Consider the following 27,514-nt stretch of genomic DNA (forward strand, 5'->3'; position numbering starts at 1 on the left):
TGGTATACTAGAAAGATCACTTGCTTTTACATCTGTAAAGTTGAGAATGCTGTCCTGAATGCCTTTTAGGCCCTATTTAAAACTCTGTGCCTATTAAAACTGTAATTGAATGTGAGGCAGATACACCAATTGTATCTGTTCAAATATTGAATAATACAGTAGCAACCCTTTATTTAATACTAGGGTCTTGTAAACCTTAGGTCTTATCTTATCTTTGCGTTTGCAGCATTTTCAAAAAGAAAAAAGAATAGGTCTGAATATCATTTTAGATGACTTTCATTTAAAATAAGCCTGTTTTGTTACATTTTTGGTATGAACTGTATGAATGTGATGATCTTTTTGCAAAAATTAAGCAGTTACTTTTTATTCTGATTAATTTTAAAGTGTTGATATGTTCATAATTTTTGTTTCTATTGTGTGCAGGCTAGTTCTGCTTTGAATGTTAGAGCACAAAGAGTTCTGGGGCTCATTGGATATAATTTGTCTCAATCAAAATCAGTCTTTTAACAGTACAGATGCCTGAATCAGTTTATAAGAGTGAGACGAACATGTTGCATATTTTCAAATTGTAACATAGGTTTTTTTGGGGAGGTGTTGCATTTTTAAGTTCATTTATTCAGCAAATCTTTTTTTTCCTAATTCTGTCAAAAGACATAAAATTAGTTTTAACCATTTTTAAGCGTATAATTTAGTAGTGTTGTGTATATTCACATTGCTGTGACCACAGGAGGTATTTTATTAACCCAGTGATTAAACACTGTTGGTTCCACCCTAATTTCTCATTTTTAAAGAAAAACATGGAACTTGGGGTCTTTGGGGGACTTTCCCGCTCTCCTAACATGTAATGAGTTGCCCTTAATATGATTGAAAACCATTATACTTACCTTTATACCATTTTGGCACCCTTAACCTAGAATTAAAGTGAAGGATTTTATAATTTCCTTTTAGATTCACTTTTAACTAATTAAATCAGCTATTCATTGTTGAATAAATAAATTACATTGCTTTTTAGGAAGAGAATTTAATCTGTGTTATGAAATTGCCAGTAAAGAAATGTGAGGTATTTAAAACTTCTTTGTTAGATAGAAATTAGCATTATTGACTCTGTGATGGACGAGGTGAATCTTGAGGGGTAGGTAGAGCATAGCAGAGTAGAGACCACCTCAAGTTTAAGAGAGAGAATCTGATGAGACTGGCTTAAAACCCTGGCCTTTGTACTTTCCCAGAACATGGTCTTGAAAAGTTTCTGCGCCTTTCCGAACCTCAGTTTTCATTTGAGTAATAGGGGTTTATACCACCCACCTCAGAGATTTGCTTTGAGGCTGAAATGAAATTCTGTATGTACAATACTTAGCACTATGCCAGGCTCTTTGCAAGTGCTCAATAAATGAGAGTTAGAGAAATCACCTGGTAGGAGTTAATTTAGTGTGAGGGGTAAAAAGAGAAAATCAGTTTGAAAATTGTGGAGGAAGTTGTTTAATTAAAACTTTGAATGTGAGGCAGGTAAGTTTGTATTAGACCAGGACATTGTTTGGCCAATCTTGCTTTAACTTAAATCAGAGACATAGAAATGGTAGAACTACAGTTGAGACATGAAATGCTGCTTTTCTGATTGCTTCGTCCTATTTCAGAGGAATGTTATCAAACTATCAATAATTTTTTGTTTCTTTTCAAAGATTAAGTGGAATAAAAGTTGTTTGGAAAGTAGATGTTTAAAAAGTATAAAGTTACGTAGAATTTATCTTCCTTTCCATTATATGTCTTTTTTTTTATTTTCAAGGTTGAAATTTTACATGCTTTGAATTTGTAGATTTTTCTTTTTTCATGATGGTGGTTTGAAAAACACAGTGTAAGAGCTAGGTGGGATGGTGGAGATGTGTGTGTGCTTGTGTGTTTAATCATCAGACCTTTAGTTTTCCTATAAAAGAATTTGGGGACTACACTGCCTTTTCAGTGAGATTCTAATTACACTCTTACTGAATGGGAGTTCTGTGCATTTCAAACAGATCATAGCTAGCACAGTTTAGAAGTGTTCATTTCAGTGTCTGTTAAAATGACTTGAGATGTTTTCCCCAGGATAACCTAGTAGTGTAATTTTAGCTAGAAAGAAATGGACTAAGAAGAAAATCAGGATAGCAGACTCTTGTGAGGTGCTAGGAATTGGTGAGTGTGTAAACCAGCTTTTCAAACTTTAATCAACTGGTTATAGCTTACTAGTAAATTACAAGATCAGGGAGTTATAAACATTTTAAAAATACATTGAAAAGAAGAAAAGCCAGTCAGAGAACATAGCATAATACACATAAATACTGTTTTGTTGAATCTTACGTGTTACCATACACATCCAAACTAGAACGTGTGTATTGAGTCATTTATTTCTTGTCCTTGGCTTCAGTCAGAAAGTCTAATTCTTCTGAAAGCCATTATATAAACCATACCTTTCCATCTTTTTTTTTTTTTTCTCCTTTTGGTACTAGCAATCTCCTGCATGCCTACAGGTAGGAGCCTATCCCCTTGCTGTCTGGCATTCAAAATTCCCTTCCATTCCCTGCCTCGTCAATTAGATTTGAACTCATTTTCTTTGAAAACTTTTTCTTTTCCTTTCTGATTGTCAAAATATTTCCTCTTCCCTTTTTAGTTTATTTGAAAAAGGAAAGAAGGAAAAAGGCCTTTGAAAAAGGTCTTAGGAAAACTATTTTCACTACATAGTAATTTATTCCGTTAGCTTATTCATCACTTGTGCCTGAGATGAGCTAAGCCCCTGTTTGTAGGCAGCGAAACCACCATGTTAAAAAGGCCAAAGTCCTGGACCTGTAGAAAGATCTACAGTCTAGTGGAAGATGTAGCCATGTCAGCTACCGTGCTACATAAATGCTATTTAGGAAAGAGAGACAAACTGTGAGAGTAGAGTTAGGAATAACACAGCCCATGGGGAGAAGGTGCTGAAGGAGAATGGACTGAGCAGTGGGAAGTTGACTGAAATTTTATGCAGAAAAAGTGACAGGATCAGATTTGGGCTTTAAGAAGATAGCAATTCTGGGTGATGTACAGCAAACTCTAAAATGAGAATTAGTTGCAGGGAGCTTACAATGTAGAGTTTTCCAAAGGAGGTTGAATCAGTATAGGTGAAGTGGATTGTATATTGGAAGCAAGAGGAGTGACAAAACTAGGGATAAACACTGAATAAACATTGAGATAGTGTTAAGTACCTGAGTATCCGTGTGTGAAGATGTGTATATGTTTGCTTATATTTTGTCTCCCAACCTTCCTAAATAAAACCTTGAATATACAGATAATTCTGCACAGTTCCCCTCACTCCAGTGTATCTCCGACAGTAGCCTTGAGTGTTTCCCAAGAAACATGGGGTAAGGGATGGTTATAAAGCACTATTTATTCCAAGAGCACACTCCAGAGAATGGCAGCTGAAAATAGTTTTCTTATGATACTTTAAATTCTAAAGTATATATACCTCCTCTAACAGTCATGAAGTGAACAAATAAATAACACTGAAGTTTGTATAAGGTACCTTAGGAATCGTTTTAAATCTTAAATCCTTTTACACTTTGCAGAGTTGGCTAGGTCCTTTGCATAATTGGTTAATACTTAGGAATGCCATCATTGTGTCAGTTTTAAGTGGTTTATTATATGACACCAAAAGTAGAACTTGCCACTTTTAAGGATTATACCACAAATTTATATGGTTTCAGGCGTGGAGACTTAAGAACTGCAAGTGAAGATATAGACGATCCCATAAAAATCACAAAAATACGAGACAACTGCTTATTCGGATATTTATGTAATCTGCTACTTCCTCTCTTCCTTTCACTCAAAAAGAAACCAGGAATATATGTTGAAAACTCACCATTTCATTTCTTGAGAGGGAAAAGCATTTGTGCTGCAGGACTCTGTCTTGTCCTTCTGGTTTTTGTGTGTGCCAGCTCCCCATGCCTCCTTTAGTCCTCTCTGCATACACGCTGCCCTGCAAAGTGATCATTTGGGGATTTGTTAGAGGTTGTTGGTATTAAAAAGAAATACATTCCAACAGTACTGGAAATCTTGTCTAGACTCACTCCTCTCGGCTCCACTCCAGGGAAACTGTACAGGGTTCTTGGTCACTGTTGGGTCTTGACAGATGTTTCTTTCCCCTCACCCCCCTTGAACAGAGCGTCGTGACACAGTTCCTTTTCTCTCACTTGGGGAGTGAGCATCTCTGTATTCTGCCTAAACAATGGTACTTTTTTAGTCTGTCATCATCCTAGTCATTTTAAGGGAGTTGAAGAGCAGTTTCCCCCAAAGAACAACATAGATTTTAATCCCCTACCTGACAGATACAAAGACCAAAAAAAAAGAAATAGGCCAGACTTGTTGACTTGTCATGAGCTCTCATGTATCCTGACCTAAAATGTCAAGTATGCCTTTCAGATCAGATCTCTCTTTAATCTGGTTTCAGTAACTCCGTGAGTCTAGGGACAGACACTTTTTCAGTTCAAATCAGCCCTGGGCAGAGATCTGCCTTCTTTGTCTGTAATTACTGTATTATTTTCTGAAGTCTATTTTAAAGTGTCTTCTAAGAATTTGTAGTTATAATACTCATAATTTAGGTGTGTGTTCTCATCAAATGAGTAGGTATATCATTTAGGGATATTTCTTCCCCTATGTCCAGAAACTATCATTTTTAGAATATATGCCATCTAGTCCAAAGTCCCCTGTCTTTCACTGCCACTGGACCCTCCCTTCTTTTGTTTATATTAATTAACAAAAGTTGGAGAAGGAAATGGCAACCCACTCCAGTATTCTTGCCTGGAGAATCCCATGGTTGGAGGAGCCTGGTGGGCTACAGTTCACGGGGTTGCAAAGAGTCAGACACGACTGAGCAACTTCACTCACTAACAAAAGTAATGTATTTAGTAATATATTTAGTTTTGCATGCAGGGCCTTACCTAGGATTATAGAAACAAAAATCAATATGGTGGAGGGGGATGGCGCATAAAAATTTTTCAGAAGTAAGGAGATTGGTAAAACTTTATTTTTTGAGCCTGTTACATTCCTAGAGAGGAGATGGAGGCCTTGGACTATTGTGGCTAATGACACCTTGTTCTGACTTCTGACTCACCAATGTAACTTTCTGATTATATTTTGGCTTCCCAGGTACATTTGCCTCTAGGGTGAAATATGTTAAAGAGTGAACATGAGGATCTTGATAATTATATTTTTATTGTAATTTAATAAAGTTGACAATCTAGCTGAATTGACAGGACATAAAAGATACAATATATAAGCCTTTCATTCATTCAGTCAGTCACTCAGTCGTGTCCGACTCTTTGCGACCCCATGAATTGCAGCATGCCAGGCCTCCCTGTCCATCACCAACTCCTGGAGTTCACTCAGAGTCGCGTCCATCGAGTCAGTGATGCCATTCAGCCATCTCATCCTCTGTCGTCCCCTTCTCCTCCTGCCCCTAATCCCTCCCAGCGTCAGAGTCTTTTCCAATGAGTCAACTCTTCCCATGAGGTGGCCAGAGTACTGGAGTTTCAGCTTTAGCATCATTCCTTCCAAAGAAATCCCAGGACTGATCTCCTTCAGAATGGACTGGTTGGATCTCCTTGCAGTCCAAGGGACTCTCAAGAGTCCTCTCCAACTGCTCCTATTAATATCATATATGTAGTCCAAATAATAGCCTTTTATTAACCCCTGAGATACAGAAAAACTAGCAAACTATCCAGTAACCACTCTCTGAATCGCCTCTTTTCCCTAGTTTACAATATTCACAATGCTTTGAGCCTCTGTTCTGCCCTGTTTTTAGTAAACTTGGTTAAGAACACAGTAAACTTAGCTATCAGAAAGGGATTGGATGTCTTTTGTTTTAAATCAGTAATTCTCAACTATTTGTCCACTCCACACCTGAGCAAGATGCCACGTTGCCATCAGCAAGAATGACTCTCTGAGTACTCCTGCAGGGTGAAGAGAGACAGATACATCTTGGATTTGACCCCTCACCCAACACACACACCATCCCCCACAATTCTGATCTCTCTTTAATGCCAATTTTGAAATCATTTTCTATCTAAATCCATCTAAATTCTAAGTCCAAATTTAGATAATTAGGATTTCATTTCAGTCACTCAGTTGTGTCCAACTCTTTGCAGCACGCCAGGCTTCCTTGTCCATCACCAACTCCCAGAGTCCACTCAGACTCATGTCCATTGAGTCAGTGATGCCATCCAACCATCTCATCCTCTGTTGTCCCCTTCTCCTCCCGTTTTCAGTCTTTCCCAGCATCAGGGTATTTTCAAGTGAGTCAGCTCTTCGCATCAGGTGGCTAAAGTATTGGAGTTTCAGCGTCAACATCAGTCCTTCTAATGAATAGTCAGGACTGATCTCCTTTAGGATGGACTGGTTGGATCTCCTTGCAATCCAGAGGACTCTCAAGAGTCTTCTCCAACAACACAGGTCAAAAGCATCAATTCTTCGGTGCTCAGCTTTCTTTCTAGTCCAACTTTCACATCCATACATGATTACTGGAAAAACCATAACCTTGGCTAGACGGACCTTCGTTGGCTAAGTAATGTCTCTGCTTTTTAATATGCTGTCTAGGCTGGTCATAACTTTCCTTCCAAGGAGTAAGTGTCTTTTAATTTCATAGGATTTCACCCACCTGGAAATCAGGTATTAAGCTGCCTGATTTTAAGAGGCCACTTTCTATGATCTTAAGAACTTTATTTCTCACTTAGCACTTTTACTGTTTCTTGCTTCAGTTCAATCGCTTAGTCATGTCCGACTCTTTGCAACCCCAAGGACTGCAGCACACCAGGCTTGTTAATTACCCTTTTACTTTTTATCCTAGTTCAGTTCTGGGAAAGAAAATTTGATTGTTCAGTAGTTTACACATACAACTGTACATGGCCTTTTAAATAGTGAAAAAGACCTCCATACCCCATGTTTTATCTTCTCCACTACACACAGAAGCACCCACAATTTTGTCATAAACCTTAGTGTATTCCTGTATCCAGGTATGGAAGATACACAGGTGTGAAATAGCCAGAGGTAGATGCACTTCCCAGTAAAGGATGAGTACTTGTCAGCAGACTTATCCAGGCCTTTGAACATACTTATATTTTCAGTGCTTGAAGGACTAGAAGTAAGGAATGAGGAAACATAATTTCAGACTATGGTCTGGCAAAAATTACAACTCTTTCAGCAGGGCTAACAGTGCATTTTGGTGTTTTCTTGTATTTAAAGAGAAAAATCAAGCCAACTTTACTTACAGCTCTTGACTGTTGGGTCACTCAGTCTAAACTGTTGTCTCAAGCTTTCTCTCCCCTTCTGGTTTCCTGGGATTATCTTTTTCTCCTTCTAAGATTAGTTCCCATCCAGACATCATTCTCTCTCCCTCTTGGTCTTTTTTTTTTTCAGTCGAAAAGAACATATTTTGATCATCAGTGATGTTGCATTTGCCATCGGTAGTTCTAGAGCAGATACTGAGAGGCTACCTGAATCCCTCAGTTCCACATTCTAGACTCTTAAAACTGTCATTTCAGCCACATCTCTTGTTTATTTGACCTTTTACCCCAAGAGAACCTAGGCCTGGACCATCCACCATTTATATTAACCGCTGGAATGTTATCCTTTGTAAATTTAAGTGTGGTGGTATTGACAAAGGGGGCAAATTCAGCTCTCTCTAATCTCTGATCTAGAAAAATATCATTGAGTAAATCATTAAAGATAAGATTGTGAAACAACTCATCATTCTTAAACTGTGCCTTTCAAAGTTTTTATGACTATTATCTTATCCTTCTGCCTCACCCTTAAGAATTAGGCACTGAATTGGGTGGAGAAAGACAAAGTGTTCGAGGTCACACAGGCCATCTCTCAGCAGGTAGAGAAACTCGGCACTAATCTCGGTCGTCGTCGTCTTCTGTAGCCCTTCTTTCCATTTACCAGTCCCTAGGATCTCACTGCTCTTTCGTGGTGGTGGTGAAGTGTTTCTGACTGATGAAAAATTGACTTAACTATTAGTATCCTGTTGTTGAACAGAAGAAATGTGAAATCAAGCAAGTGATTTCAAAATCTGTGATGACTTACTGTTATTTTAAAACTCTAATATAGTCAGATGTGATGAGCGTACTATGATGTCAACTATAATCACTGAACTAATAATAAAACATAGTGCTTCTGCTTAGGTCGGGTTTGCATGAGTAGTCTGTAGGACAGAAGCTCAGCCCTCTCGGATTTCCTTATTTACTCTTTAAAAAGTGATCAGGGCAAATGCTGTATTTAGGCTCTGTTGAAGGCCTGAGACTATGGGAAGCATTGAATAGAAGCAAAGGTAGAGACCAGCTATTTGCTGCCAGGCAAAGCTGGCCAGCATCCATTTCTTTAAAATATGAAAAAAGAATAATAGAATTAAACTTCAGAAAGTTGATGTTAATTTTTAAAACAAAGTAGTTGAATGATACGAAAAGAAAAATCATCTAAACATAGATTTTATTGAAGAAGTTTCCAGAGAAAGTCAAATAAGGTAGGAAGCTGGGTAATTTAGAGGCACAGTCAAAAGTAATTTTATTACTATAGTTGTAAAGTTAGGTATTATAACAGTGCCCATTTAATGACACTTGGACAAAGGTTGGTATTAATGTGAAGGTTCTCAGATTCAGGTGAAGCTCCGTGGGCACATAACCTGTGTGTCCCTGGTTGCCTACCAGACAGATTCAGAATCTTATAAACATTTCAACTCAGTGTGTACAGAACAGAACTCTTCAGACACATAAACCCCTACAGTCAGCAGTTGCCAGCTTTGTTGCTTGTGTTCCTATCTCAGTAAACGGTGCTGCCCAGGATGAAAACCCGGGAAGCATCCTTGATGCTCCCTTTCCCTCCCCTTCTTGTTTTGCTAAGAGGAAACAGAAAAACATGAAATGTGACCCCTGCCTACACTCAAGTAGTTTACATATTCTTGGAAAGATAAGACAAAGAGAAGACTTAAGTCAGTAACAGATACAAATTGCGGGGTAAATGTACAAGACCGCTATCATTGCCCAAGAATTTTACAAACCACTGTAGCTTCGAATTTCAGGAAAGGACACAGTCACTCTAGGATGATACTTTCGAGGTGGCCAAGGATCCTCCTGCTTACTCTGGTGACCTGTGCTTTACCAGTACATTGTCCCTGGTCCTTTTTACCAGGAATGTACACACAGCACGACCCTTTGTTGACGTCTCTTTCTCACAAGCAAGGCTGCCATTTACAGTTTTAATGTTTGCATCATCTCCTGAGCATCCCCAAACCACTGTTGTAAATGCCTGTCAAGGTTGGGATAGTCTGTGTCCACCTCGCTGATGCTGTTTTTCAGCCTCCACATGCTGTTCTGCGTTGTTCCAGGTTAGAGTTGAGTGGGTACTAACCATGTGTCTCCAGTATGCCTTAGTTGTGAAGACACCACTGCCACCTGCCATAATGCTGAGAAATAGCCAACACCAACAGGTGGCTGGTTGTCTGCTGTGTCCTCGGGGACTGGCCACATTGCCATGGTCATTGCTTTAGAGCTGATTTGGAAGATCTTACATTAGTCAGGGGTAAATAAAATATTAAATCACTATTAAATTATTGAGACATGTGGGATAGCAGGAGATCCAAGTTTCACAACCATAAAGGAAGTGAAGTGTCATCTGAAGATTAATCATTATTCAGTTTTTTATTCTCTCTGAGCATCACTTTGGAAGAAAGTGCCGCCTCAGTTTTTCTTGAGAGCACTCTGTACTTTTATTGGGCACACACTCCTTGATTTCAAGAATCTCAAGGCATATTGTTAACTCCGAACACAAATCCTGCTTCCAGAGCGCTGCCGCAGGCATGAAGCAGTTCCAGAAGATTTTCACAGACTTTACCATTTATCTCTTCATTCTTTTCGGCAATACGATGCCAAGATATTTCTTAATCCTTCTCATAGATCTTTGTCAACTTTTCCCCCCCTTTCTTGTATTGCTAAAATGTACTTAGGATATATTCTTTGATGCATTGAAAAGACAGTTAATATCTCACTCATTTGTAGCTACCTATCTCAGAAATATCAGGAACGCATCCTTGAAGTTGTCAAGAAATCTATGTGGTTTACTTACAAAACTCTTCCTGTAGCCTTCATTCAGAGCTTATTTGTTTTCACTTAAGATACCAGTCTAGCACTTGAGATTTGAATTCACAGCTAGTGAGCAGAAGTACTCAACTAAAGGTGAAAATGAGACTCCTAAACATAGCTGCTCTTTTGGAAGCCAGTCAGAAGAAAGCTTTTTAATAAAATACAGACTGCCACCTGACTTTTTTGCATTTAAGCAGTAGATTTACCTACTTGAGTGGCTCCCAGAGCTATCAATATATTTCAGTTCAGCATAATAAAAATAATAGCCAAGCTTCAATATTAGTGTACATGGTAATGACCGTTGAGTCATTAAGAAAGAATAAATTACGTTCACAGGAAGAGACCATTTTTTAAAGACTTCCACCAAAAATACTTAAAATTTTTAATGTTTTTTGCTTGAAGGATAAACTTTGATTATCTAGAAAATCCACTTTGTGGGGTTGTAAGAAAGTATTAATGTACATTTCTGGTCTCTGAGTTATTTTCACTGAAGCATGTTTAATGTGATTGGCTAACAATAATGGTAACTGGTATTCGTATGAACTTTGTAGGTTTTCTTTTGCACTTGTCTTAAGTGATCGATGGGGCAGGTACTCTACTAAGATCTAAAATGGTTCAGTGTTTTGGCCAAAGTCACACAACTAGCAACGGGTAGACTGCTGTCCAGTGTCTCCCAGGCTACATCCTATAACACATAGTAACAGTAGTTGGTAACACTAGGTGGGCCTGGACACCAGGTGCCTCCTGGGGGAGTCCTTCAGCAGGGACCTCCGGACTTCCCCGTGAGCTGCAGAGTCTGCAGCTTGCCGGAGGAGTTGGTCAAGTCCCCGTGTGTATCTCATTGAGCCCGAGCGTTGAAAATGATTTTGCAGTCACTTACCCAAGGGTGTCACAGGTGTCTCCCCTGCTCTAAAAGAAGGGAGGAGCTTATGTTTTCATTGAGTAGATGCTCCTACTCTATTGAATAAAAAGCATATGGGCCCTGAGAAGCAGTTTTGGACAGAGAATAAAACATAAGTAACCCTGATGAATTTCATAATGTAAAAATGGCTCTTTGGAGAATGATCATACTGATTTCTGCTTTCTCTTTGTCTGTCTAGTGAGAACTCAGCAGAGGCAGTAGCAGTACATTCTAACCATCAGTCGAAGTCCCCACTGGAGAAGTTTATGGTCAAACTGTGCACACACCATCAGAAGCAGTTCATTCGTGTTCTGAACGATCTGTACACTGAGTCTCAGCCCGGCTCGGAGGACCTGCAGTCTTCTGATTCTGGAGCCATGGACGCCTCCACCTGCGATGCTGGCTGTGCCCAGCTTGGCACCAGACATACAGAAAAGGATGCTCTGTGTCTCAACATGAAGTCTTCTACTTCTGTAGACTTGCCCATAGACTCCGGAGGCTCCCACAGCCCTCCACATTTGACAGAGCAGGCCCTAAAGGAGCCTCCGCCTGAGACAAATTCTGTAGATGGAAGAGAGAAGACTCTGACTATTGTCCAAAAAGATTCCTCTGAACTTCCAACCACTAAACCTAATTCAATGGATAATTCCACTCCGGGATACCTCACTGCACCGAATTCTTCCTCATTAAACTTCCACCGCATCTCTAAGAACTTGGAGGGGCAGACCACTGAACAGGAGCCAGACACAGGTGTGAAAATATGTGAAGACGGTAAAGACCACGTGCAGAGCTCAGCTTTAGTAGAAAACCTAATTGCAGTAAAAGCGGCAGCTGAAAATAATGAGGAGAGCGACAGCTGTATTGTTTCTCAAAGAAATTCATTCAAAGCTTTATCAGAAGAGGCTTGGGACTCAGGGTTTATGGGGAATTCACCTAGAACTGCTGACAAAGAGAATGCTTTACAGTGTAGCTCAAAAACACCTTTACGCCAGGACTTAGAGGCATGTGAACAAGATTCAAGGCCAAAGCAAGAGAACCATCTTCACTCCCTAGGAAGAAATAAAATGGGTTACCATTTACAGCCCAATGATAAGAGCCAGTTTGATCATTCCAAAGATGGTTGGTTAGCCCCCAGCCCCATGCCACCTGTACACAAAGCATCGAATGGACACTCACGAACCAAGATGATATCCACCTCCATTAAGACAGCTCGGAAAAGTAAAAGGGCATCAGGGTTGAGGATAAATGATTATGATAACCAATGTGATGTCGTTTATATCAGCCAGCCAATAACAGAATGCCACTTTGAGAATCAAAGATCGATATTATCTTCTCGGAAAACGGCCAGGAAGAGTACTCGAGGATACTTTTTCAATGGCGATTGTTGTGAGCTGCCAACCGTTCGCACGCTGGCCAAGAATTTACACTCCCAAGAAAAAGCAAGCTGTTCAACTGTGGCATCAGAGGCAGTGGTCACTCCCAAGCAGACCCTTGTCACGTCAGCACCTCAACCTACAGTAGAAGTAGAGTATCCCAGAGAAGACAAGCCCGAAGAACCTAACAAAGAAACAGCCCCTCTCATGGAAGGAGACAGAGGTGCGTCACCTGAAAAGGAATCTCAAGAGCCGGAGGCTTGCCTCATGATGAGTAACGCAAACCCAAGTGGCTCCCCCACATCAAAAGAAACCGCAGCCTCCAGCCCAGTGTGTCCCCTCCCTGCTCATCTTCCTGAAGAGGACCCACCAGAAGGCAGCTCCATGGCCTCAGCTCCCCCGGGAAGTGAGAGGTCTTCCCCTGAACGAGACCAGCAGCCAGTTGAACTGCTGAGTACAGAGGAGATGAGTGTACCCCAGGACTGTTCCCTACTTCCCTCTGCAGAGAGCATTTCTGAGGGAGACAGTGACGATGTTGCCCCCAGGCCTGTTTCCCCTCCTGAAACAGCAGAGAGAGAGGAAAGCCCTCTGTGTTCAGAAAGTCAAAGTCCCTCCGCGGGCTTGGATCCTCCCATGAGCCCAGGAAAGGCCGAGGAAGAGCCAAGTGTCACTACTGAGGCTGAGACCGAAGACACTCAGGAGCTAGATACCGACCCACTCTCAAAGGAAAGCAGCACTTTGACAAATGAAAACCCCAGTGAAATTGAGGAAAGTGAGGCAGCAGGTGGTACAGAAAAATTAGAGGAAGAGGACGGTGATGTGAAACATCCTTCAGAAAAAGATGCATGCGATCAAAACACCGAGTTACCTGAAGAAAATCTGGACAAGAAGAAGAAAGGTAGAAAATTCCCGGAGGCCTCCGATAGGTGTCTCCGAAGTCAACTTGCAGATTCTTCCCCTGCCGAGAGGTGCCTAAAAAATCAAAGTTCAGATTCTTCCTCTCTTAGTGCTGACATCAAGGTTTCTAAAAGTTCTGGTTCAAAACGCTCTAAAAAAGAAGGGCACCCTGTTGGGACAACACCCGAGAGCTTCCTTACTGAAGGCTGCCATACAAAAGCTCCGGAAGACACTGAAAACCCAATTGTCAACGAAAAGACCCCTGAGAAAGACATTGAGCAGGAAGTTGAAGGGGGTCGGGTGATCACCAGGCAGACTTTTAAAAACATGCTGGTGAAAGAAGTCAAGGGGGAAGAAGGAAGTGTTTTCCCCAGCAGTGATCCCTTAGCCACAGTTGGCCAGCCCCAGCCTGGAGAGAAACTGGAAATCTATGTTCAGTCTAAATTAGATGAGAACAGTACTCAAGAGCCCTCTGAAAGCATTCCTTGTACTTTCCCAGAACAATCACAGGGGAAGCCAGGGCCTGTTCCTGCACAGGAGACGGAGGAGGCCGTGAATGAAATAGACAGTGCCGACAGCCAGCATAAAGATGGCGATAGTGATGACGTGCCGCCTAGCACGCTGGGATCATCAAGTAGTGGAAATGATGACACAGCCGTGCCCCCAAAATGGGCCCCAAGGCTTACAAGACTGACCTCCTCCACCTACAACCTAAGACACACTCATTCTCTGGACTCTTTGGATACTATAAAAGTGACTTCCGAAAAGGAAGCAGCACAAGGAAGCCCAGTCCCAAAGGAAAATGCAGCTTCCGAGAGTGGAGACCCCATAGATGAGGGTGACGTGGACACCGTGGTGGACGAGCCGCCGAAGTTTGTGGAATGGTGTGCTGAGGAGGAGAACCAAGAGCTCATTGCCAACTTCAATGCCCAGTACATGAAAGTTCAGAAGGGCTGGATCCAGCTGGAGAAAGAAGCCCAGCCAACGCCAAGGGCAAGGAACAAGTCCGATAAGCTGAAGGAGATCTGGAAAAGCAAGAAGAGGTCACGGAAATGTCGGGGTTCACTGGAGGTTCAGAAGTTTTCTCCTGTTCAGATGCTGTTTATGACAAACTTTAAATTATCTAATGTTTGTAAGTGGTTCCTAGAGACAACTGAAACCCGTTCTCTGGTCATTGTGAAGAAGCTCAATACTCGTCTCCCAGGCGACATCCCACCCGTCAAGCACCCTCTTCAGAAGTACCCTCCTTCCAGCCTGTACCCCAGTTCACTACAGGCCGAACGCTTGAAAAAACACTTAAAGAAATTTCCCGGAGCTACTCCTGCCAAGAACAATTGGAAAACACAGAAGCTCTGGGCTAAATTTCGAGAGAATCCCGACCAAGTGGAGCCAGAGGATGGCAGTGACATGAGCCTCAGCTCCAGTCCTGAAGAGAGTGTAGAGGAGACCAAGGAAGGTAGAAGCAGCCATCCTCCCACCAGCTCACCGACCCCAGCCAGTACCCGCATCCTTAGGAAATACTCCAACATTCGAGGAAAGCTCCGAGCCCAGCAGCGTTTGATCAAGAACGAGAAAGTCGAAAGCCCACTTGGTCCGGCTGTGGAAAGCAAACAGAGTTGCAAGAGTGTGTGCATCAACCCTCTGATGTCCCCCAAGCTCGCCCTGCAAGTCGGTGCAGATGGGTTTCCCATTAAGCCCAAGAGCACCGATGGAACGAAGGCAAGGAAAGGGAAGCAGGTGCCTGAGGTCTTGCCAAAAGCCGAGGTTCAGAATAAACGCAAGAGGACAGAAGGCGGCAGCACTCAGGACAGGAAGGACAAAGGGCCTGCGATGAAGGCCAGCAAAGAAAAGCATGTTGATGGGTCCACCAGAATCTCCGCTGCCAAGAAGCCAGCCGCAAGGGACAGAAGCAGCCAGCTGCCCAAAAAGACATCTTCAAAAGAGAATAAAGTGAAGATCCCTAAAAAATCACCTGGGAAGAGCTGCCCGCCCTCCAGGAAAGAAAAAGAGAATGTAAACAAAAGGCCTACCCAGCCCTCTGCCTCCGATCCGGTGACAAAATCTGCCAAGCAAAAAGGGGCAGGTGAGTCCTCTTCCAGGCCACAGAAAACCACAAACAGAAAGCAGACCAGTGGAAAGACTCGGGCCAGACCCTCAACAAAATCCCCAGAGAACAGTGCGGCCCAGAGAAAGCGAAAGCTGAAGGCGAAGCTGGACTCTTGCCATAGCAAACGGAGGCGGTTGGATGCAAAGTGATTCGCAGGGCGGTAGCCCAGAGTTAAAACTGTTCTATAGAAGTAACCCTTTATTTTGCATTAACTAAATCTGCTTTTATAAGCTTATCAAGCCTTTCAAATCTGCAGTTAATGGAGAACACCACAATTTAAGATGTCAGAAAGTGCGTCTCAGATGGAGAAGGGAACTTGCAGAGTCTTTCTCTGAGGCTGAGTAAGGGAAGTTATATATTATATTCTGGTTGTTCCTTGGGTTTTAAACTTGGAACCAAGCAGTTTTAGTTTTTAAAAGTACAGTGCCTTATTTATCCTTTTTGTTTTTAAATTTACAAAAGCTAAAAAGCTGATCTATGTGATTAAAGGCTTGTATTTTATACTTGATGCACAAGCACTTGTACTGTAGCCAAGAAGACCACCATCATGCACATAAAAGTAGCTTTTCAGCAGCCACCCTGCAGTGTCAGTACACGAACAGATGCTCCTCTGCAAACCCCAGCAGTGAACTTCCCTCTGTCTTGTTTGTTTAAACGATATTTGAAAGCTAAACCAAATCATTTTTACAGTATGTGGAGAATGCAGAGGGAATTTATAATTATTATAAAAGATTAATACTTCTGTTACCCCTTTTTAAAAATTCATATTCGTTGTTGGTCACTCATCTCTGATCTTTTGTCATTTGAGGAAATATATTCTAAAGTATGTGCTCATGGGACAAAAGGTGTGTCACAAGGTGTTAATATTGATAAATGAGCTCTGAAAATTATTCACATCCCCCAAACTATTTGCATTACTGATTCTTCCCATCCTTTTCATTTTTGATCTTGCACGCTTGCTAGCACACTAATGAGGTTTTCATCTTACTTTGGGAGAAAAAAAAAAAAAGCTAATGTCTTTTTGCTGTAGTTTGACAATTGGGATAAGAGTGACCATTCTAATTATTTTTCTTGTCTTGAGTACTTCTGTATTCAAAGAAAGCCAAAACGTTATTTTCAGTAATAGGAAAGTTTAAGAGAGTGTGTGTGTGTTTGGGGGTATTTGCATGTGGTTATAAAGCCACAAATGTCTCCCATTCCCCCAGTTAAATTCTTTCTTCTCCATGCAGCGTGATAGGGTGTTCATGAGCTGAGTAATTAGCATAGGCCAGATGGCTTAAATGAAGCCTAGGGTCTCTATGAGCATTCCCCAGATCACTATGGCACCAGACTCAGAATTATAAAAAGGTCAGAGCAGCCTTTCAGTTGGAGAAAATCTCATTGTGTGCCCACACACATCCCAGTACCAGGAGCTGATGCTCAGCTGGTATTCCTGTGTGAAATGTACATGTTTAGAGTGGATGCCCTTTCTGATGGATTGACATCATACTAGTAGTTAATGCTTATAGAATCACAATGGCCTCTATCACATCGGGCTCTGTTCCATGGCTCAAAAGCGAGAGCTGCAATATTTGTAACTGATGTTGTTTGAGACCTGAAATAAGTGTATTGGCTTTACCTTGGTGCCTATAACATTGCTCCATTATAACACAGTGTGTACTCGGCATCTCCATTGGGCCACTCTGCCAATAAGTCTTGGTTGCTAAAGCTTCAGCCAGCTTCTCTGACATGCTCTGTCCCCAAAATAAGCTCGTATGGACAGCTGCTATTCCGTCCTTTTTATTAAAAGATTTTCCATCCCTATTGCTTGAAATCTGTTTGGATAAACCCAGATGTACCTGTTTTCATGCATTAGTTCATTCAGATCGTGATAAAACAAGTTTTCTACCCATTCTGTTAAAGTTTTGCTGTATATAATGAAAACTTCTGGGATAGGATTAGAAAACAGTGTTTGATTCATGGGAAACTGAGCACGGTGTTGAATTTTGCAGATAGTGAAGCTTACTATCTTCAAAGAAGCCTCCCCCCCACCCCCGGCCCCCACCCGCCCAGTATCTCCTCTATCCCATGAGTCTTTTTCTCTTTTCTGTATCTTTGACCTTGGCCATTCCAGAGCTACCTATATTAATGAAACTGCTGAGTGTGTGTGTGTTGGCAACCTTCCTCAGCATTAAGTTGCACAGAAGCATTAACATGTTTTAAGTAGGTTCATTTAATCTATGTAAGTGGTTTTTAAGTTTTTTAAAAAATCTTCTCATAGAGTCGTCACTGGATATTGTTTTTGTGGTGACTTTAACAGTGGAGGCTTGCCCACATCAGGTGTGCTGATCTCGGTACATACGTTCAAGGCGCCCCTTAGCTGCATACAGACTACCTTGTAAGGGTGCTTGGGTTAGGTTAGGGAGAGATGCCAGGCTGGAGGTAGGTGGCACTTTTCCAGTTGCAGGTTATAATCCATTCCATTCCTTTTCTCATTTCTTTTTCATTTTTGAAAGCTTATCACTTCAAGATCATAGCCTTCTCTCCCATTCTAGACAGCATTGGGGAAAAGATATCAATGTGCATCTATTTATTTTATATACCTACCGATGCAATGGCTCATCTTTAAAATCAGCTTACAGTTTATAACAGACTACACTTAAATAGACTGGGATTCTACATAAGTACGACACTTAAAAGTTTAGAATTATATTTGTTGAATCTCACTTTTGCTGACTCAGTTAACTTTACTAATAGAAGAAAGGGAAAAGGCAGACTTGAGGTCCAGCTCTGGAAGGCCCATTTACACTTAGAGCAGATGCTGGCAAGCCTGTCTCTCAGACATTTCCAAGCCTAGACTTGGTTCTGACTCAAGACTCCCCTTGATCTCCCCTCCTTGCCAGACCTTCCTGTAGCCGTCGTCCCAGTGTGGCTTGCACTGGATGCAAAGGCAGTCTGTCCCACCTTCTGGATTCCAAATTTAAAAGGAATACAGCTCCTGTGCCTGTACTCAGAGAAGTGACTTCTGGAGCTGACGCTGATGTCGAGAGAACATCAGTGTTCCCTCTGAGCTTCTGGGGGAGCTGGAAGACGCCTGGAAAGCAGTCACTGAAGCCCCACCATAGCTCCCCAGAGCTGGGCCCTCTTTAGGAGGCCCTTTTCCACTCCCATTTTCTACCTTCTGAGGCGCCCCGGGTTTGGAGGAACCACCTGGAATCTGCGCCCTTGGTCAGGGTCCAGAACCTTGCCCCTGACACTGGCACAGATATGTTAGTCTTGCAGCACAGCAGGAAGGCCATGAACCTTTGTTCTGCCTGTGAGGCTACGTATATAAAAATGTTAGTTATGTCTGTTAACCTGAAGTTGCTAGTCCCTTGGCTCCCTTTGGTAGACCAGTTCTGTTGTGTCTGCACTTCATTAAAGACTTCTACACAAGCGTTACTTTTAAAATAATCTTAGGCCGTTTCATGCCTCCTTGCTCCTGTGTAGTATAGATGGAAGAGGTGTAGTTAGTCATCACTTCGTAAACGTGGTTCTTCTAATGGGGTCCTCTGTGCATCGCAAGACTGTGGGTGAATTCCTCACAGTTCAGATAGGTCATCAGTAAACACATCACTTGATGACGGTCATTTTGAATTGAAGTTTGGACTCTTCTGCCTTGGGATGAATTCTATAGTGAAGACTGAAGCTGTCACTGTCATTTGTGGGCAGCTTGCCTATTGGGCAGCGGGCCTAGGAGCCAAGAAGGAAAGGCCAACGTGCCATGTGAGGCGAGCTGGAGATGCTGTAGTGTCACCATCGGTGAGTCTGGTATCCGGTCGCTTTCCCTGGGGCAGAACTGGAATTTCCCCAGGTGCTGGCCAAGGGTACCCCAACCGCCTGCTCCTTATGGTTTCAGGTCAGCCCATGCAGGCCTTCATTTGGCCTACAGATGATCCTTCACTGCTCTGCAAACTGTGGGCTGGTCATGCTTTTGTAAATAAAAGTGTATTGGAACACAGCCATACCCATTCATTTAGGTATTATCAGTGGCTGTATGTATTTACAGCAGAGTTGAATATCTGTAGCAGAGAACACATGCCCCACAAAGCCTAAAATATTTACTACTTGGATCTTTGAGAAAAAGTTTGTTGACCCATACTTGAGAGAAGAATCTTTTTTCAGGAGGAAAAAAAAAAAAACTTCACTGGTTTATCTTTTCCTTTCTTCTGCCTCTTTCTGTCCTCTTCTTCTTCCTCCTTATCTTACTTCAATTTTGTTCCTTTTATATCTTTATTTTTTCTTGCTGCAAAAGAGACATGTTGCCACAGCACATCAAATACCATCTCCTGAAACCTGAACTGCCTTAGCCTCACATCCTATTAGAATCACCCATCACCTTTAGCCTCTAGAGTCAGAATCCATGAGCAAATGGGAATTTGGAGTTGTAGAAGTATGTGGCCTTGACCTCTCCTTTCATTCAGTTTTTATCATAGACTTGACTCTGGCTTCACTTCGTGTTTATTACTAATCAAGTAAGCTAAGATTTTATTTCTTTCAAAGTTAATTGAGACTTCGTTAGGTGGATGTTCAGTTTTCTGAACCTTGCGTTTAGATATGAAAAGCCTTTTCACAAAGGGGAAAAAAAAGTCCAATCACAAACCCAAATTGTTGTTTGTTATATCATAGTTCTGGCCAGCTTCTAGGAAAATGTATTGACACTGATATTTTTTTCAGTCACACACTCTTCTTTCAAAATAATTATGTTAAAAGCAAACCAACAACTGAAAAACAGAAGCTTGAAGTGCTTTAGAAAGACTGATAGAAAATTGGAGCATATTATAACCTGAATGTGACTGAGAAGTTATGGATGATATCTTTAGATTAAATCCAGTTAACTTCCAAGGTGGTGTCTTTTCCCTCCCCAAAACTCAAGGATCCGTTTCTGTGCTTTTTATCAAAATGCAGGATTGATAAAATTTTGTCAGTGGCTCTAAAACAATGACTGTTTTGTATGTTTTGAAACATAATTATCATTTGAATTGTTTACTATGAGTTTTTATCTTCTTATGGCTTGATATCCACTGAAATACTGAAATTTTTCCAAGTATGAAGTCATGTCTGTGTCAGGCATCCGCAAGGCAGTCCTCACATCCCAGCATTGTGTACTTTGCCACAGGCTTGCTCCCTAGTCCTTTTCAGAGAAAAAAGAACAAAAAGATTACTGTAGTTAAAACTAGCAGAGTTTTGGGAAGCCTGTTGAGACAGCCTTTGATATAGCTCATCTCTTGAAACATGAGAGCCAAGTGCTGTCATCTACAGTGGGTGGGCTGGAAGACACAGAGTTCTGACCTTCCCTTAAAGATGTTAAGTCATGCTGAGACAAAACCCCAGAGCTCTCTGATGCTGCTCCCAGCTCCGGCCTCACCATGCTGTACTGAGGACCCAGGGAATCACCGGGGGCACTTTGCAGGCATCCTTGCTCATGCTTTTTTTTGCCTCTGGTTTGAGCCAAAGCTGGCTATTCCTTGCAATACCTTCCCTTTGATCCTTTTCCCAGAGCCCTGGTGGTTTACGTCAGTGCTCAGAGGGGCCGGTGAGCATGGTGACAGAGGCTCTTTGACCTGTGTGGGACCATTCCTTTTAACACGAAGTGCTCAGTAGGCAAGCCACATGGAAGTAGCTTTTTTCTCATTAAAAGCTACTCATTTTTTGCTCATTAAAAAAGATCCAACTTGCCCATGGTTGTATGATCTACCAGAGATTGGAGGAATGCATTAAACAAGGTTATGTTTTAAAGAAAAAGAGACCCTATGTGGCCCACATAACCTAAAATGTAAACTACTTAATACCTGACCCTTTTCGGAAAAGGTTTACTGATCCTTGCCCAATCCTTGCAATATGTCATTCAAGATCAAATTGTGTGGTCAGTTAGGCACAAATATATTTTTTTCATGTAGTCCAGCACTGCAACATTTCTTTCCTTTTAGATTTTACCATTTCTTGCCTGTTCATCTTAGCACACAGCTGCTGTCCCACATTATTCCTAAATAATGTTCGTGTATTAAAGAACACATCTCCCTTTGTGGATTGAATGTGTGTTGAATTATGGACATTGAATCTGATCTACCAGAATACCAAGTTAAAGTGAAAAGTACAAAGTCTTTTAAACTAAAAGTACTACAGTTGTCTTCATGTTTATGAGTTAAGGTGAACTTGACTCTCATAGAACAACATTCCTCGACAGCAGTGCTCAACACAAACGGATTTACTCATGAACTCAAAAGCCTAGAGTACAGCCCCTCCCAGCAGGTACAGGGCGTACTGGTTTCACCCCCCAGAAACCATACAGTGTATTTGTGTACAGTATGTTTGCAAGTTTATCACTTCCCAAGCTTTGGTCATTACTTGTGAACATACATGGCTGGTCTTTGCCTGTTTGAACCTCATTCCAGATCCCCCATTCTCAACTCTCTTAAAAATACCAGCATGTCAATGGCACCTTGTCAGCACACCAGCAGCTTTAGACCGAAGTTCAGGGCTCTCCAGCCTGGGCAGCGAAACCCACTCCTGCCTGGTCAGGCCTAGCTCACCTCATTTTAAGGCCCCACCTTTAGCATCTTGCCTCTTCCCTCTTCTGCCCCCAGCCCCCTTCCAGGAGGCACCTTCTCCAGGAAGCCACCTACCTTTCGAGTGCTTCACTGAACATGTGTATGTCATATTAGAAGCATTTCATGACTGTTTTTCTTCTCATACTTAGCCATTGGGTCCAAATGCTATTCAGCTTATCAACTTTCTCACTCAAGTTGTTTTCTGTAATCTACACTTCATGTCATCTTAGCTAACGCTGTAGAATTTGGGAGCTAGTTTGTGGAAGAGAGTCTGTACAAACAAGATTTGCATAATTTTGTATATTTATACCACAGGTAGGGATGAGTTAGAGCCCTATAGCTTAAGGTTGTTAGTTTCACCAGTGATTTCTTCATTCTTAATAGCTCTAGGAGAGTGTGTGACTATGATTTCAAATATATATATATAATACATATTTATACATACCACTGTGAAATTTATTTCACTGTGTAGATAGTGGTATTTTCCTGTTCAAATGCTTCTATAGAAAGTATTTATTTTAACAAACAAAAACTGTCAAAAGGGCTTTCCAAAAAAGTGTTCTTTCTAGAAAACCCATCCTCCCCAGCTCCCATGCTCAGCCACTGAACCCCCAAACTATATCATGAAGGTAGGAGGGTGAAACCTGGAAGCCCTCACTGTATTGGGGCAGACACAACTGCATCGGGAACCTGAACACATTCCCCACTGTCACCCCATCCCAGAACAAAGTGGGTCTCCCATGATGGGCTCAGCTGTGCCAGCCGTGGCCTTGGGACTTGTCTCAAGCCACCCACTCCTTACATACACCGTTGGCCCATTCTACTGTACATTTCAACAGCCTGTGCAGGGAGACGAGCAACCCCAAGGAAATCCAAACCTATACCTGTGGGATATGGAGAGACCACTGGTTGCCTAAAGAAAGCATTAAGATGTATTTTAGTCTTTCTCACCTTCAGGAAAGACACCTGTTCCCACTCTCTTAAACCAGGGGAGATAAGCTTGTTTCCTCCCTCACCTTGACAGTGCTGAGCACCTTAGCTCACAGCCATTGCCTCCTCCTCCCCCACCCCTTATCTGTCTCACAAGCCTCGGCACAGATGTGGGTCAGCCCCACCTATAACCGATGGTACAGGATGAGGCCGTCTGCTCTAAGATGTATGCAGCGTTACTTCTCAGGAGTCCTGATCTGCAATTCAGTCCCCGTAGATGTAACGGAACCGATGCTTTCCCATCGTGTTCCTCTTCCCTGTGCCCCATTCCTGGGCACCCCTGTCTGAGCCACAATTCTCTTTCTGTCCAGCTGGCTGGCTGGCCTGAGAACTGTAGCTCCATGCCTGCGGAGAGCTTGGGACAGGACACAGGGATTCGTGTCATCCATTTGAACCATAATTTGCCTATTTACTTATGGCCTCCCTTTGTCTTTTCTAAACAAATGAGGAAGACACTTGAACAGTAATGCTGGAGAATGTTTTTTAACTGTTTGTAAGCAAATCTGATTTTAAGATGAAATGTGAATGGGTAACTAGGTGCCAGGGAATTTAGCACTGAACTAGACAGTTGAATCTTTTTTAACCTTTGCAGGAAAAAATAAACTGCTCTCATCTAAATGTTCACAAGAAATAATGTTGTAAATAGTTTTTTAAAAAAATATTTATTACATGTGCTGTATACAGATTCATGTTCTGAGTGATGTGGGTTTGCATTGTAGTATTGTAGAAGAGTATGTTTTGAGCAGTGGACTTCCTTTCATAACACAGTACACACATGGAGAAAGAACAAAAATGAGCAGGTTGAGAGCTGTTCGGGGCATTTGATCTGTAATGTTACATCAAATCCAAGCTTTAATTGCCCCCTCTTCTCATCTGGTTATGGTATATATTATATATATATACACACACATGTATGTATGATGAACTGGTCAGTGGTCAGTCCCCAGAGCAGATTTCCAGGTGTTCTTTCTGATGTGTTGCCCGTAAGCAATAAGATTCTAGGTAATAACATTTATTCCGGGCTCTGCGTTAGCCCTTGTCTCAGAGGATAGGGTGGGGGGTAGAACAGCTCTTGCTAAGACCTCTTGCCTTTGCTGGAGAGGTTGCTGTACTTGAATTTTTGCTTCTGTTTGTCTGCACGCTCCTTCACATTATACAGTGCTAGCAATGGGTGAGAAATCTGCCAGGACCAGACACCTCAAAAATTGGACGTAGAGACTGAAAAATTACCAATTTTCCATGAATTTTTAGGGTTTACAGAATCTAGTTGAGGCAAAGCTCATTTGGTTATAGCATAAATGTAAGAACTTTTTGCATTAAAAACGTAAATGGTCAATACAAAGTCCCTTGACTATATGTCTGACCTACCTTTAAGAGCTAGCCCATTTCCTGTATTCCTCTGTGCCTGGGTTTGAAATGTCCAAAGCCCCAGTGCATGTCTGGGGTTAAACCCATTTAGGTTCGTGCAAAGAGGGCAGTTGCTCCTCCAAGTATCCCAGCGTGTCCAGTCCAACAGGTTTCTAAGCTGTTTAGCAACCTCTCCTTGTGACCGTCCTGAACTTTATGAAAAATACCCCACACCCAGAAAACCATGAATAGAATAATGTAGTTTTTTAGGCTTTTTGAAATATGTCTTCTCTTTTGTATTTATGATGGTGTTTGGAATTTTTCACTAGTGTTTTTTTAGATCAAAGTGGGTGCATTAGGATAAAACTTTCCATTGCTGCACCTGAAAGCAAGCAAGAGGAAAGAAATGGACCTATGTGTGTCATTGGGAAGGTGACTACTTCTTGTGGTGGGGGGAGGGGGGAGGGAGCATGGTAGATTATGTGGGGGTAAAATAGAATTCTGGCCTGAGGCTCCTCGAGTCTTATTACCTTGTAATAAATAATCCCTTTATTAGCCTCACTTAATCTCAATAGAAGCCTGCTGTTTACCCTCAGGGAACAAGTAGTTTTCAAAATTGAGCTCCTCCAAGGTCACTGGCCAATGCCTGCATGCAGGCATGGGTCCTCTTTGTGAACTCATGGCATTATTTTCCCATATGCATTATGATAGTATGAAATTCAACCCCAACCTGTATGAAAAGCACAGCCCAGGGTCCTCCTTTCAGGCTAGAGTTAATGCCTTTGAGAGGCCAGAGCGTTCTAGGAGGCCCATGCAATTTAACTGAAGCTCAGGTGCCGTGTTGGGATTTTTATTCTTTTTAGGCCACAACCTTCAGAATGAGTTTAGGGCAGGGCTGCTGATCCAGCTGTGGATCCAGGGAGCTCTCAGATGAATCTCTGCCGTTCCTGTAAAGGTCTTTCTGGTTCTTCCCAGTGTTGTCCTTGCCGAGGTCAGTCTCGTAGCTGTTCAGGTGTGCTGTCTTGTGAGTTGTAGCCAGCGATCCAGATGCCCAAGGACAGTCTCCAGAGGGCCTTGCTCCTTCCCGGTACCATGTGTGTGCTCCTGACCTGTGTGAAGATGGTCTTGTCAAAAGTAGTGACATGAGAAATCCTGCAAATGGTAATCCGGTGATCAGCATGTTTCCCTTGGGCCTGGATTTCCACTATGTTAGTGAGTGTAGGAAAATACTGTGTCTGTTATGGATGAAAACTCAATGTATGCTGTGAATTTGTTGGTTTGAAACATTGAAAATTTTTCATTAGACAATGTTTACATACCTCACCTGAAGAACCTTTGAGAGTGTATATATGAAATTTAAAATATATTAAGTTGCTTTAAAAACAATATGTATAGCTATAAAAGTTGGAGTTATTTTAACTTTGAATATGTACCAAGTCTCAAATATTGAAATCTTGTGGACTCTGTGCTTCTGTGTTTTGCTTTCCTATTAGACTGTGTAGGAACCTGTGTTCTTGTTACTGGTAAAGGGGCCCTCAATGAAATCCAAGCTTGGAAGAATTTCCTAGGTTGTTTCAGATTTTCTTGTTTGGTTTTGAGGGATGGGGTATGGAGCTGGAGGCTGTGTGGGAGGGATTTCTCTAACATTGACATCTATTCCATGAGCTTTTCCTAGGCGCTTATTTTATTGCAGTGTATTAAACTTCTTTGATATTAAAATGTGTTTGTGTAGTTACTGGAGAGGGTACAGAACACATGGAAACCCAGCATTCAACTCGTAGTCTGTGGCAAATATGTTAAGTTGCCAGAGGGAACCAGAAAGCAACACTTCCTGGGACATCTCTTGTGGTCCACTGGTTAAGACTTCGCCTTCCAGTGCAGGGAGTGCAGATTTGATCCCTGGTCGGGAAGCTGAGATCCCACATGCCTCGCAAGCAAGAAACCAGAACATAGAATAGAAACAATATTGTAACAAATTCAATGAAGATTATAAAAATGATCCACATTAAAAAAATCTTTAAACAACTCCAGAATACTTAATATGACTTTGGCCTGGGCCACCAATATTGGGACTTAAATCTGTTTGCTAGATCTCTGGCCATTTTGTGAGTTATGCCTGACTTCAAGGAGTAGGAAACCCAATGAATGGTCCTTGGGAATTCCCATGGCAGGACTGAGAAGGCGCTGGTGCTTCATCTTGAGGTGCAGGGAGCACCTGAATCGGTGCTCCTGGCCTCATTGCTAAATCTAGGGGGTGAAGTGCACAGCATCCCAGCTCCCTAGCCCATGCTCAGTTGTGGCAGAAAGGTGGCAGGAAATCCTTCCATCTACTTGCCTCATGACCTGTTCCATTATATTCTTTCAACTCTCCTGCGTGCGTGCTAAGTTGCTTCAGTCGTATCCATCTCTGTGCGACCCTATGAACCATGGCCTGCCAGGTTCCTCTGTCCATGGGATTCTCCAGGCAAGAACACTGGAGTGGGTTGCAATGCCATCCTCCAGGGGATCTTCCCAACCCAGGGATTGAACCCACATCCCTTACCAGCTCCTGCATTGGCAGGTGGGTTATTTACCACTAGGGCCACCTGGGAAGTCCTTCAACTCTCCTGGAGATGGGCATGTGGATGGATCCAGTAGGCCAGTGATTCATGGAATCAACCATGATTTCATTGACAGATTCATCTGACAGTGGCCACTGACACGCAGAAACCAGCGGAAACAATCCGGCAGCTGGCAGTCAGCCTGGAGACTTACCTTGGAGAATTACCTTGTTCAAGATTAGAACTTTCTATCGTTAAAATAGTTCTCTTTTCCTCCAGTATTCATCCTGTGGTAGAACTGAAGTCTGACCTGAGAGGTGCAGACTAGCTTGGGATGAGGGGTCATCTCTAACTCTGAGGGCTTAGGACATAGGGAGATTCATTATCACCAACAGCAGGGAAACTTGGCCACTCTGGGGCTTCCCTAGTGGCTCAGTTGGTAAAGAATCTGCCTGCAACGCAGGAGACCCAGGTTCAATCCCTAGGTTGGGAAGATCCCCTGGAGAAGGGAATGGCAACCCACTCCAGTATTCTTGCCTGGTGAATTCCGTGGGCAGAGAAGCCTGGTGGGCTACTGTCCATGGGGTTGCAAAGAGGCAGACACAACTGAGCAGCTAACACACTTTGGCAACTCTAGTTGAAAGCCTGGGACTGCCT

The 27,514-nt window shown here is 42.2% G+C and overlaps 1 protein-coding gene across 11 annotated transcripts in view; it reads left to right on the plus strand.

The window, feature by feature from the left end:
* LCOR (ligand dependent nuclear receptor corepressor) overlaps positions 1 to 26,036 on the plus strand; it is a 133,853-nt gene extending 107,817 nt beyond the window's left edge. For all 11 annotated transcript variants that reach the window (XM_042238575.2, XM_027960251.3, XM_042238574.2 and 8 more), the window contains one exon: positions 11,234 to 26,036. In XM_042238575.2, the coding sequence (XP_042094509.1) occupies positions 11,234 to 15,560 (4,327 nt within the window). In that variant the 3' untranslated portion in view covers positions 15,561 to 26,036. The remainder of the gene's footprint in view (positions 1 to 11,233) is intronic.
* The last annotated feature ends 1,478 nt before the right edge of the window (positions 26,037 to 27,514 follow it).

The sequence above is a fragment of the Ovis aries genome, chromosome 22 (assembly GCF_016772045.2).
Source record: "Ovis aries strain OAR_USU_Benz2616 breed Rambouillet chromosome 22, ARS-UI_Ramb_v3.0, whole genome shotgun sequence".
Lineage (NCBI taxonomy): Eukaryota > Metazoa > Chordata > Mammalia > Artiodactyla > Bovidae > Ovis > Ovis aries.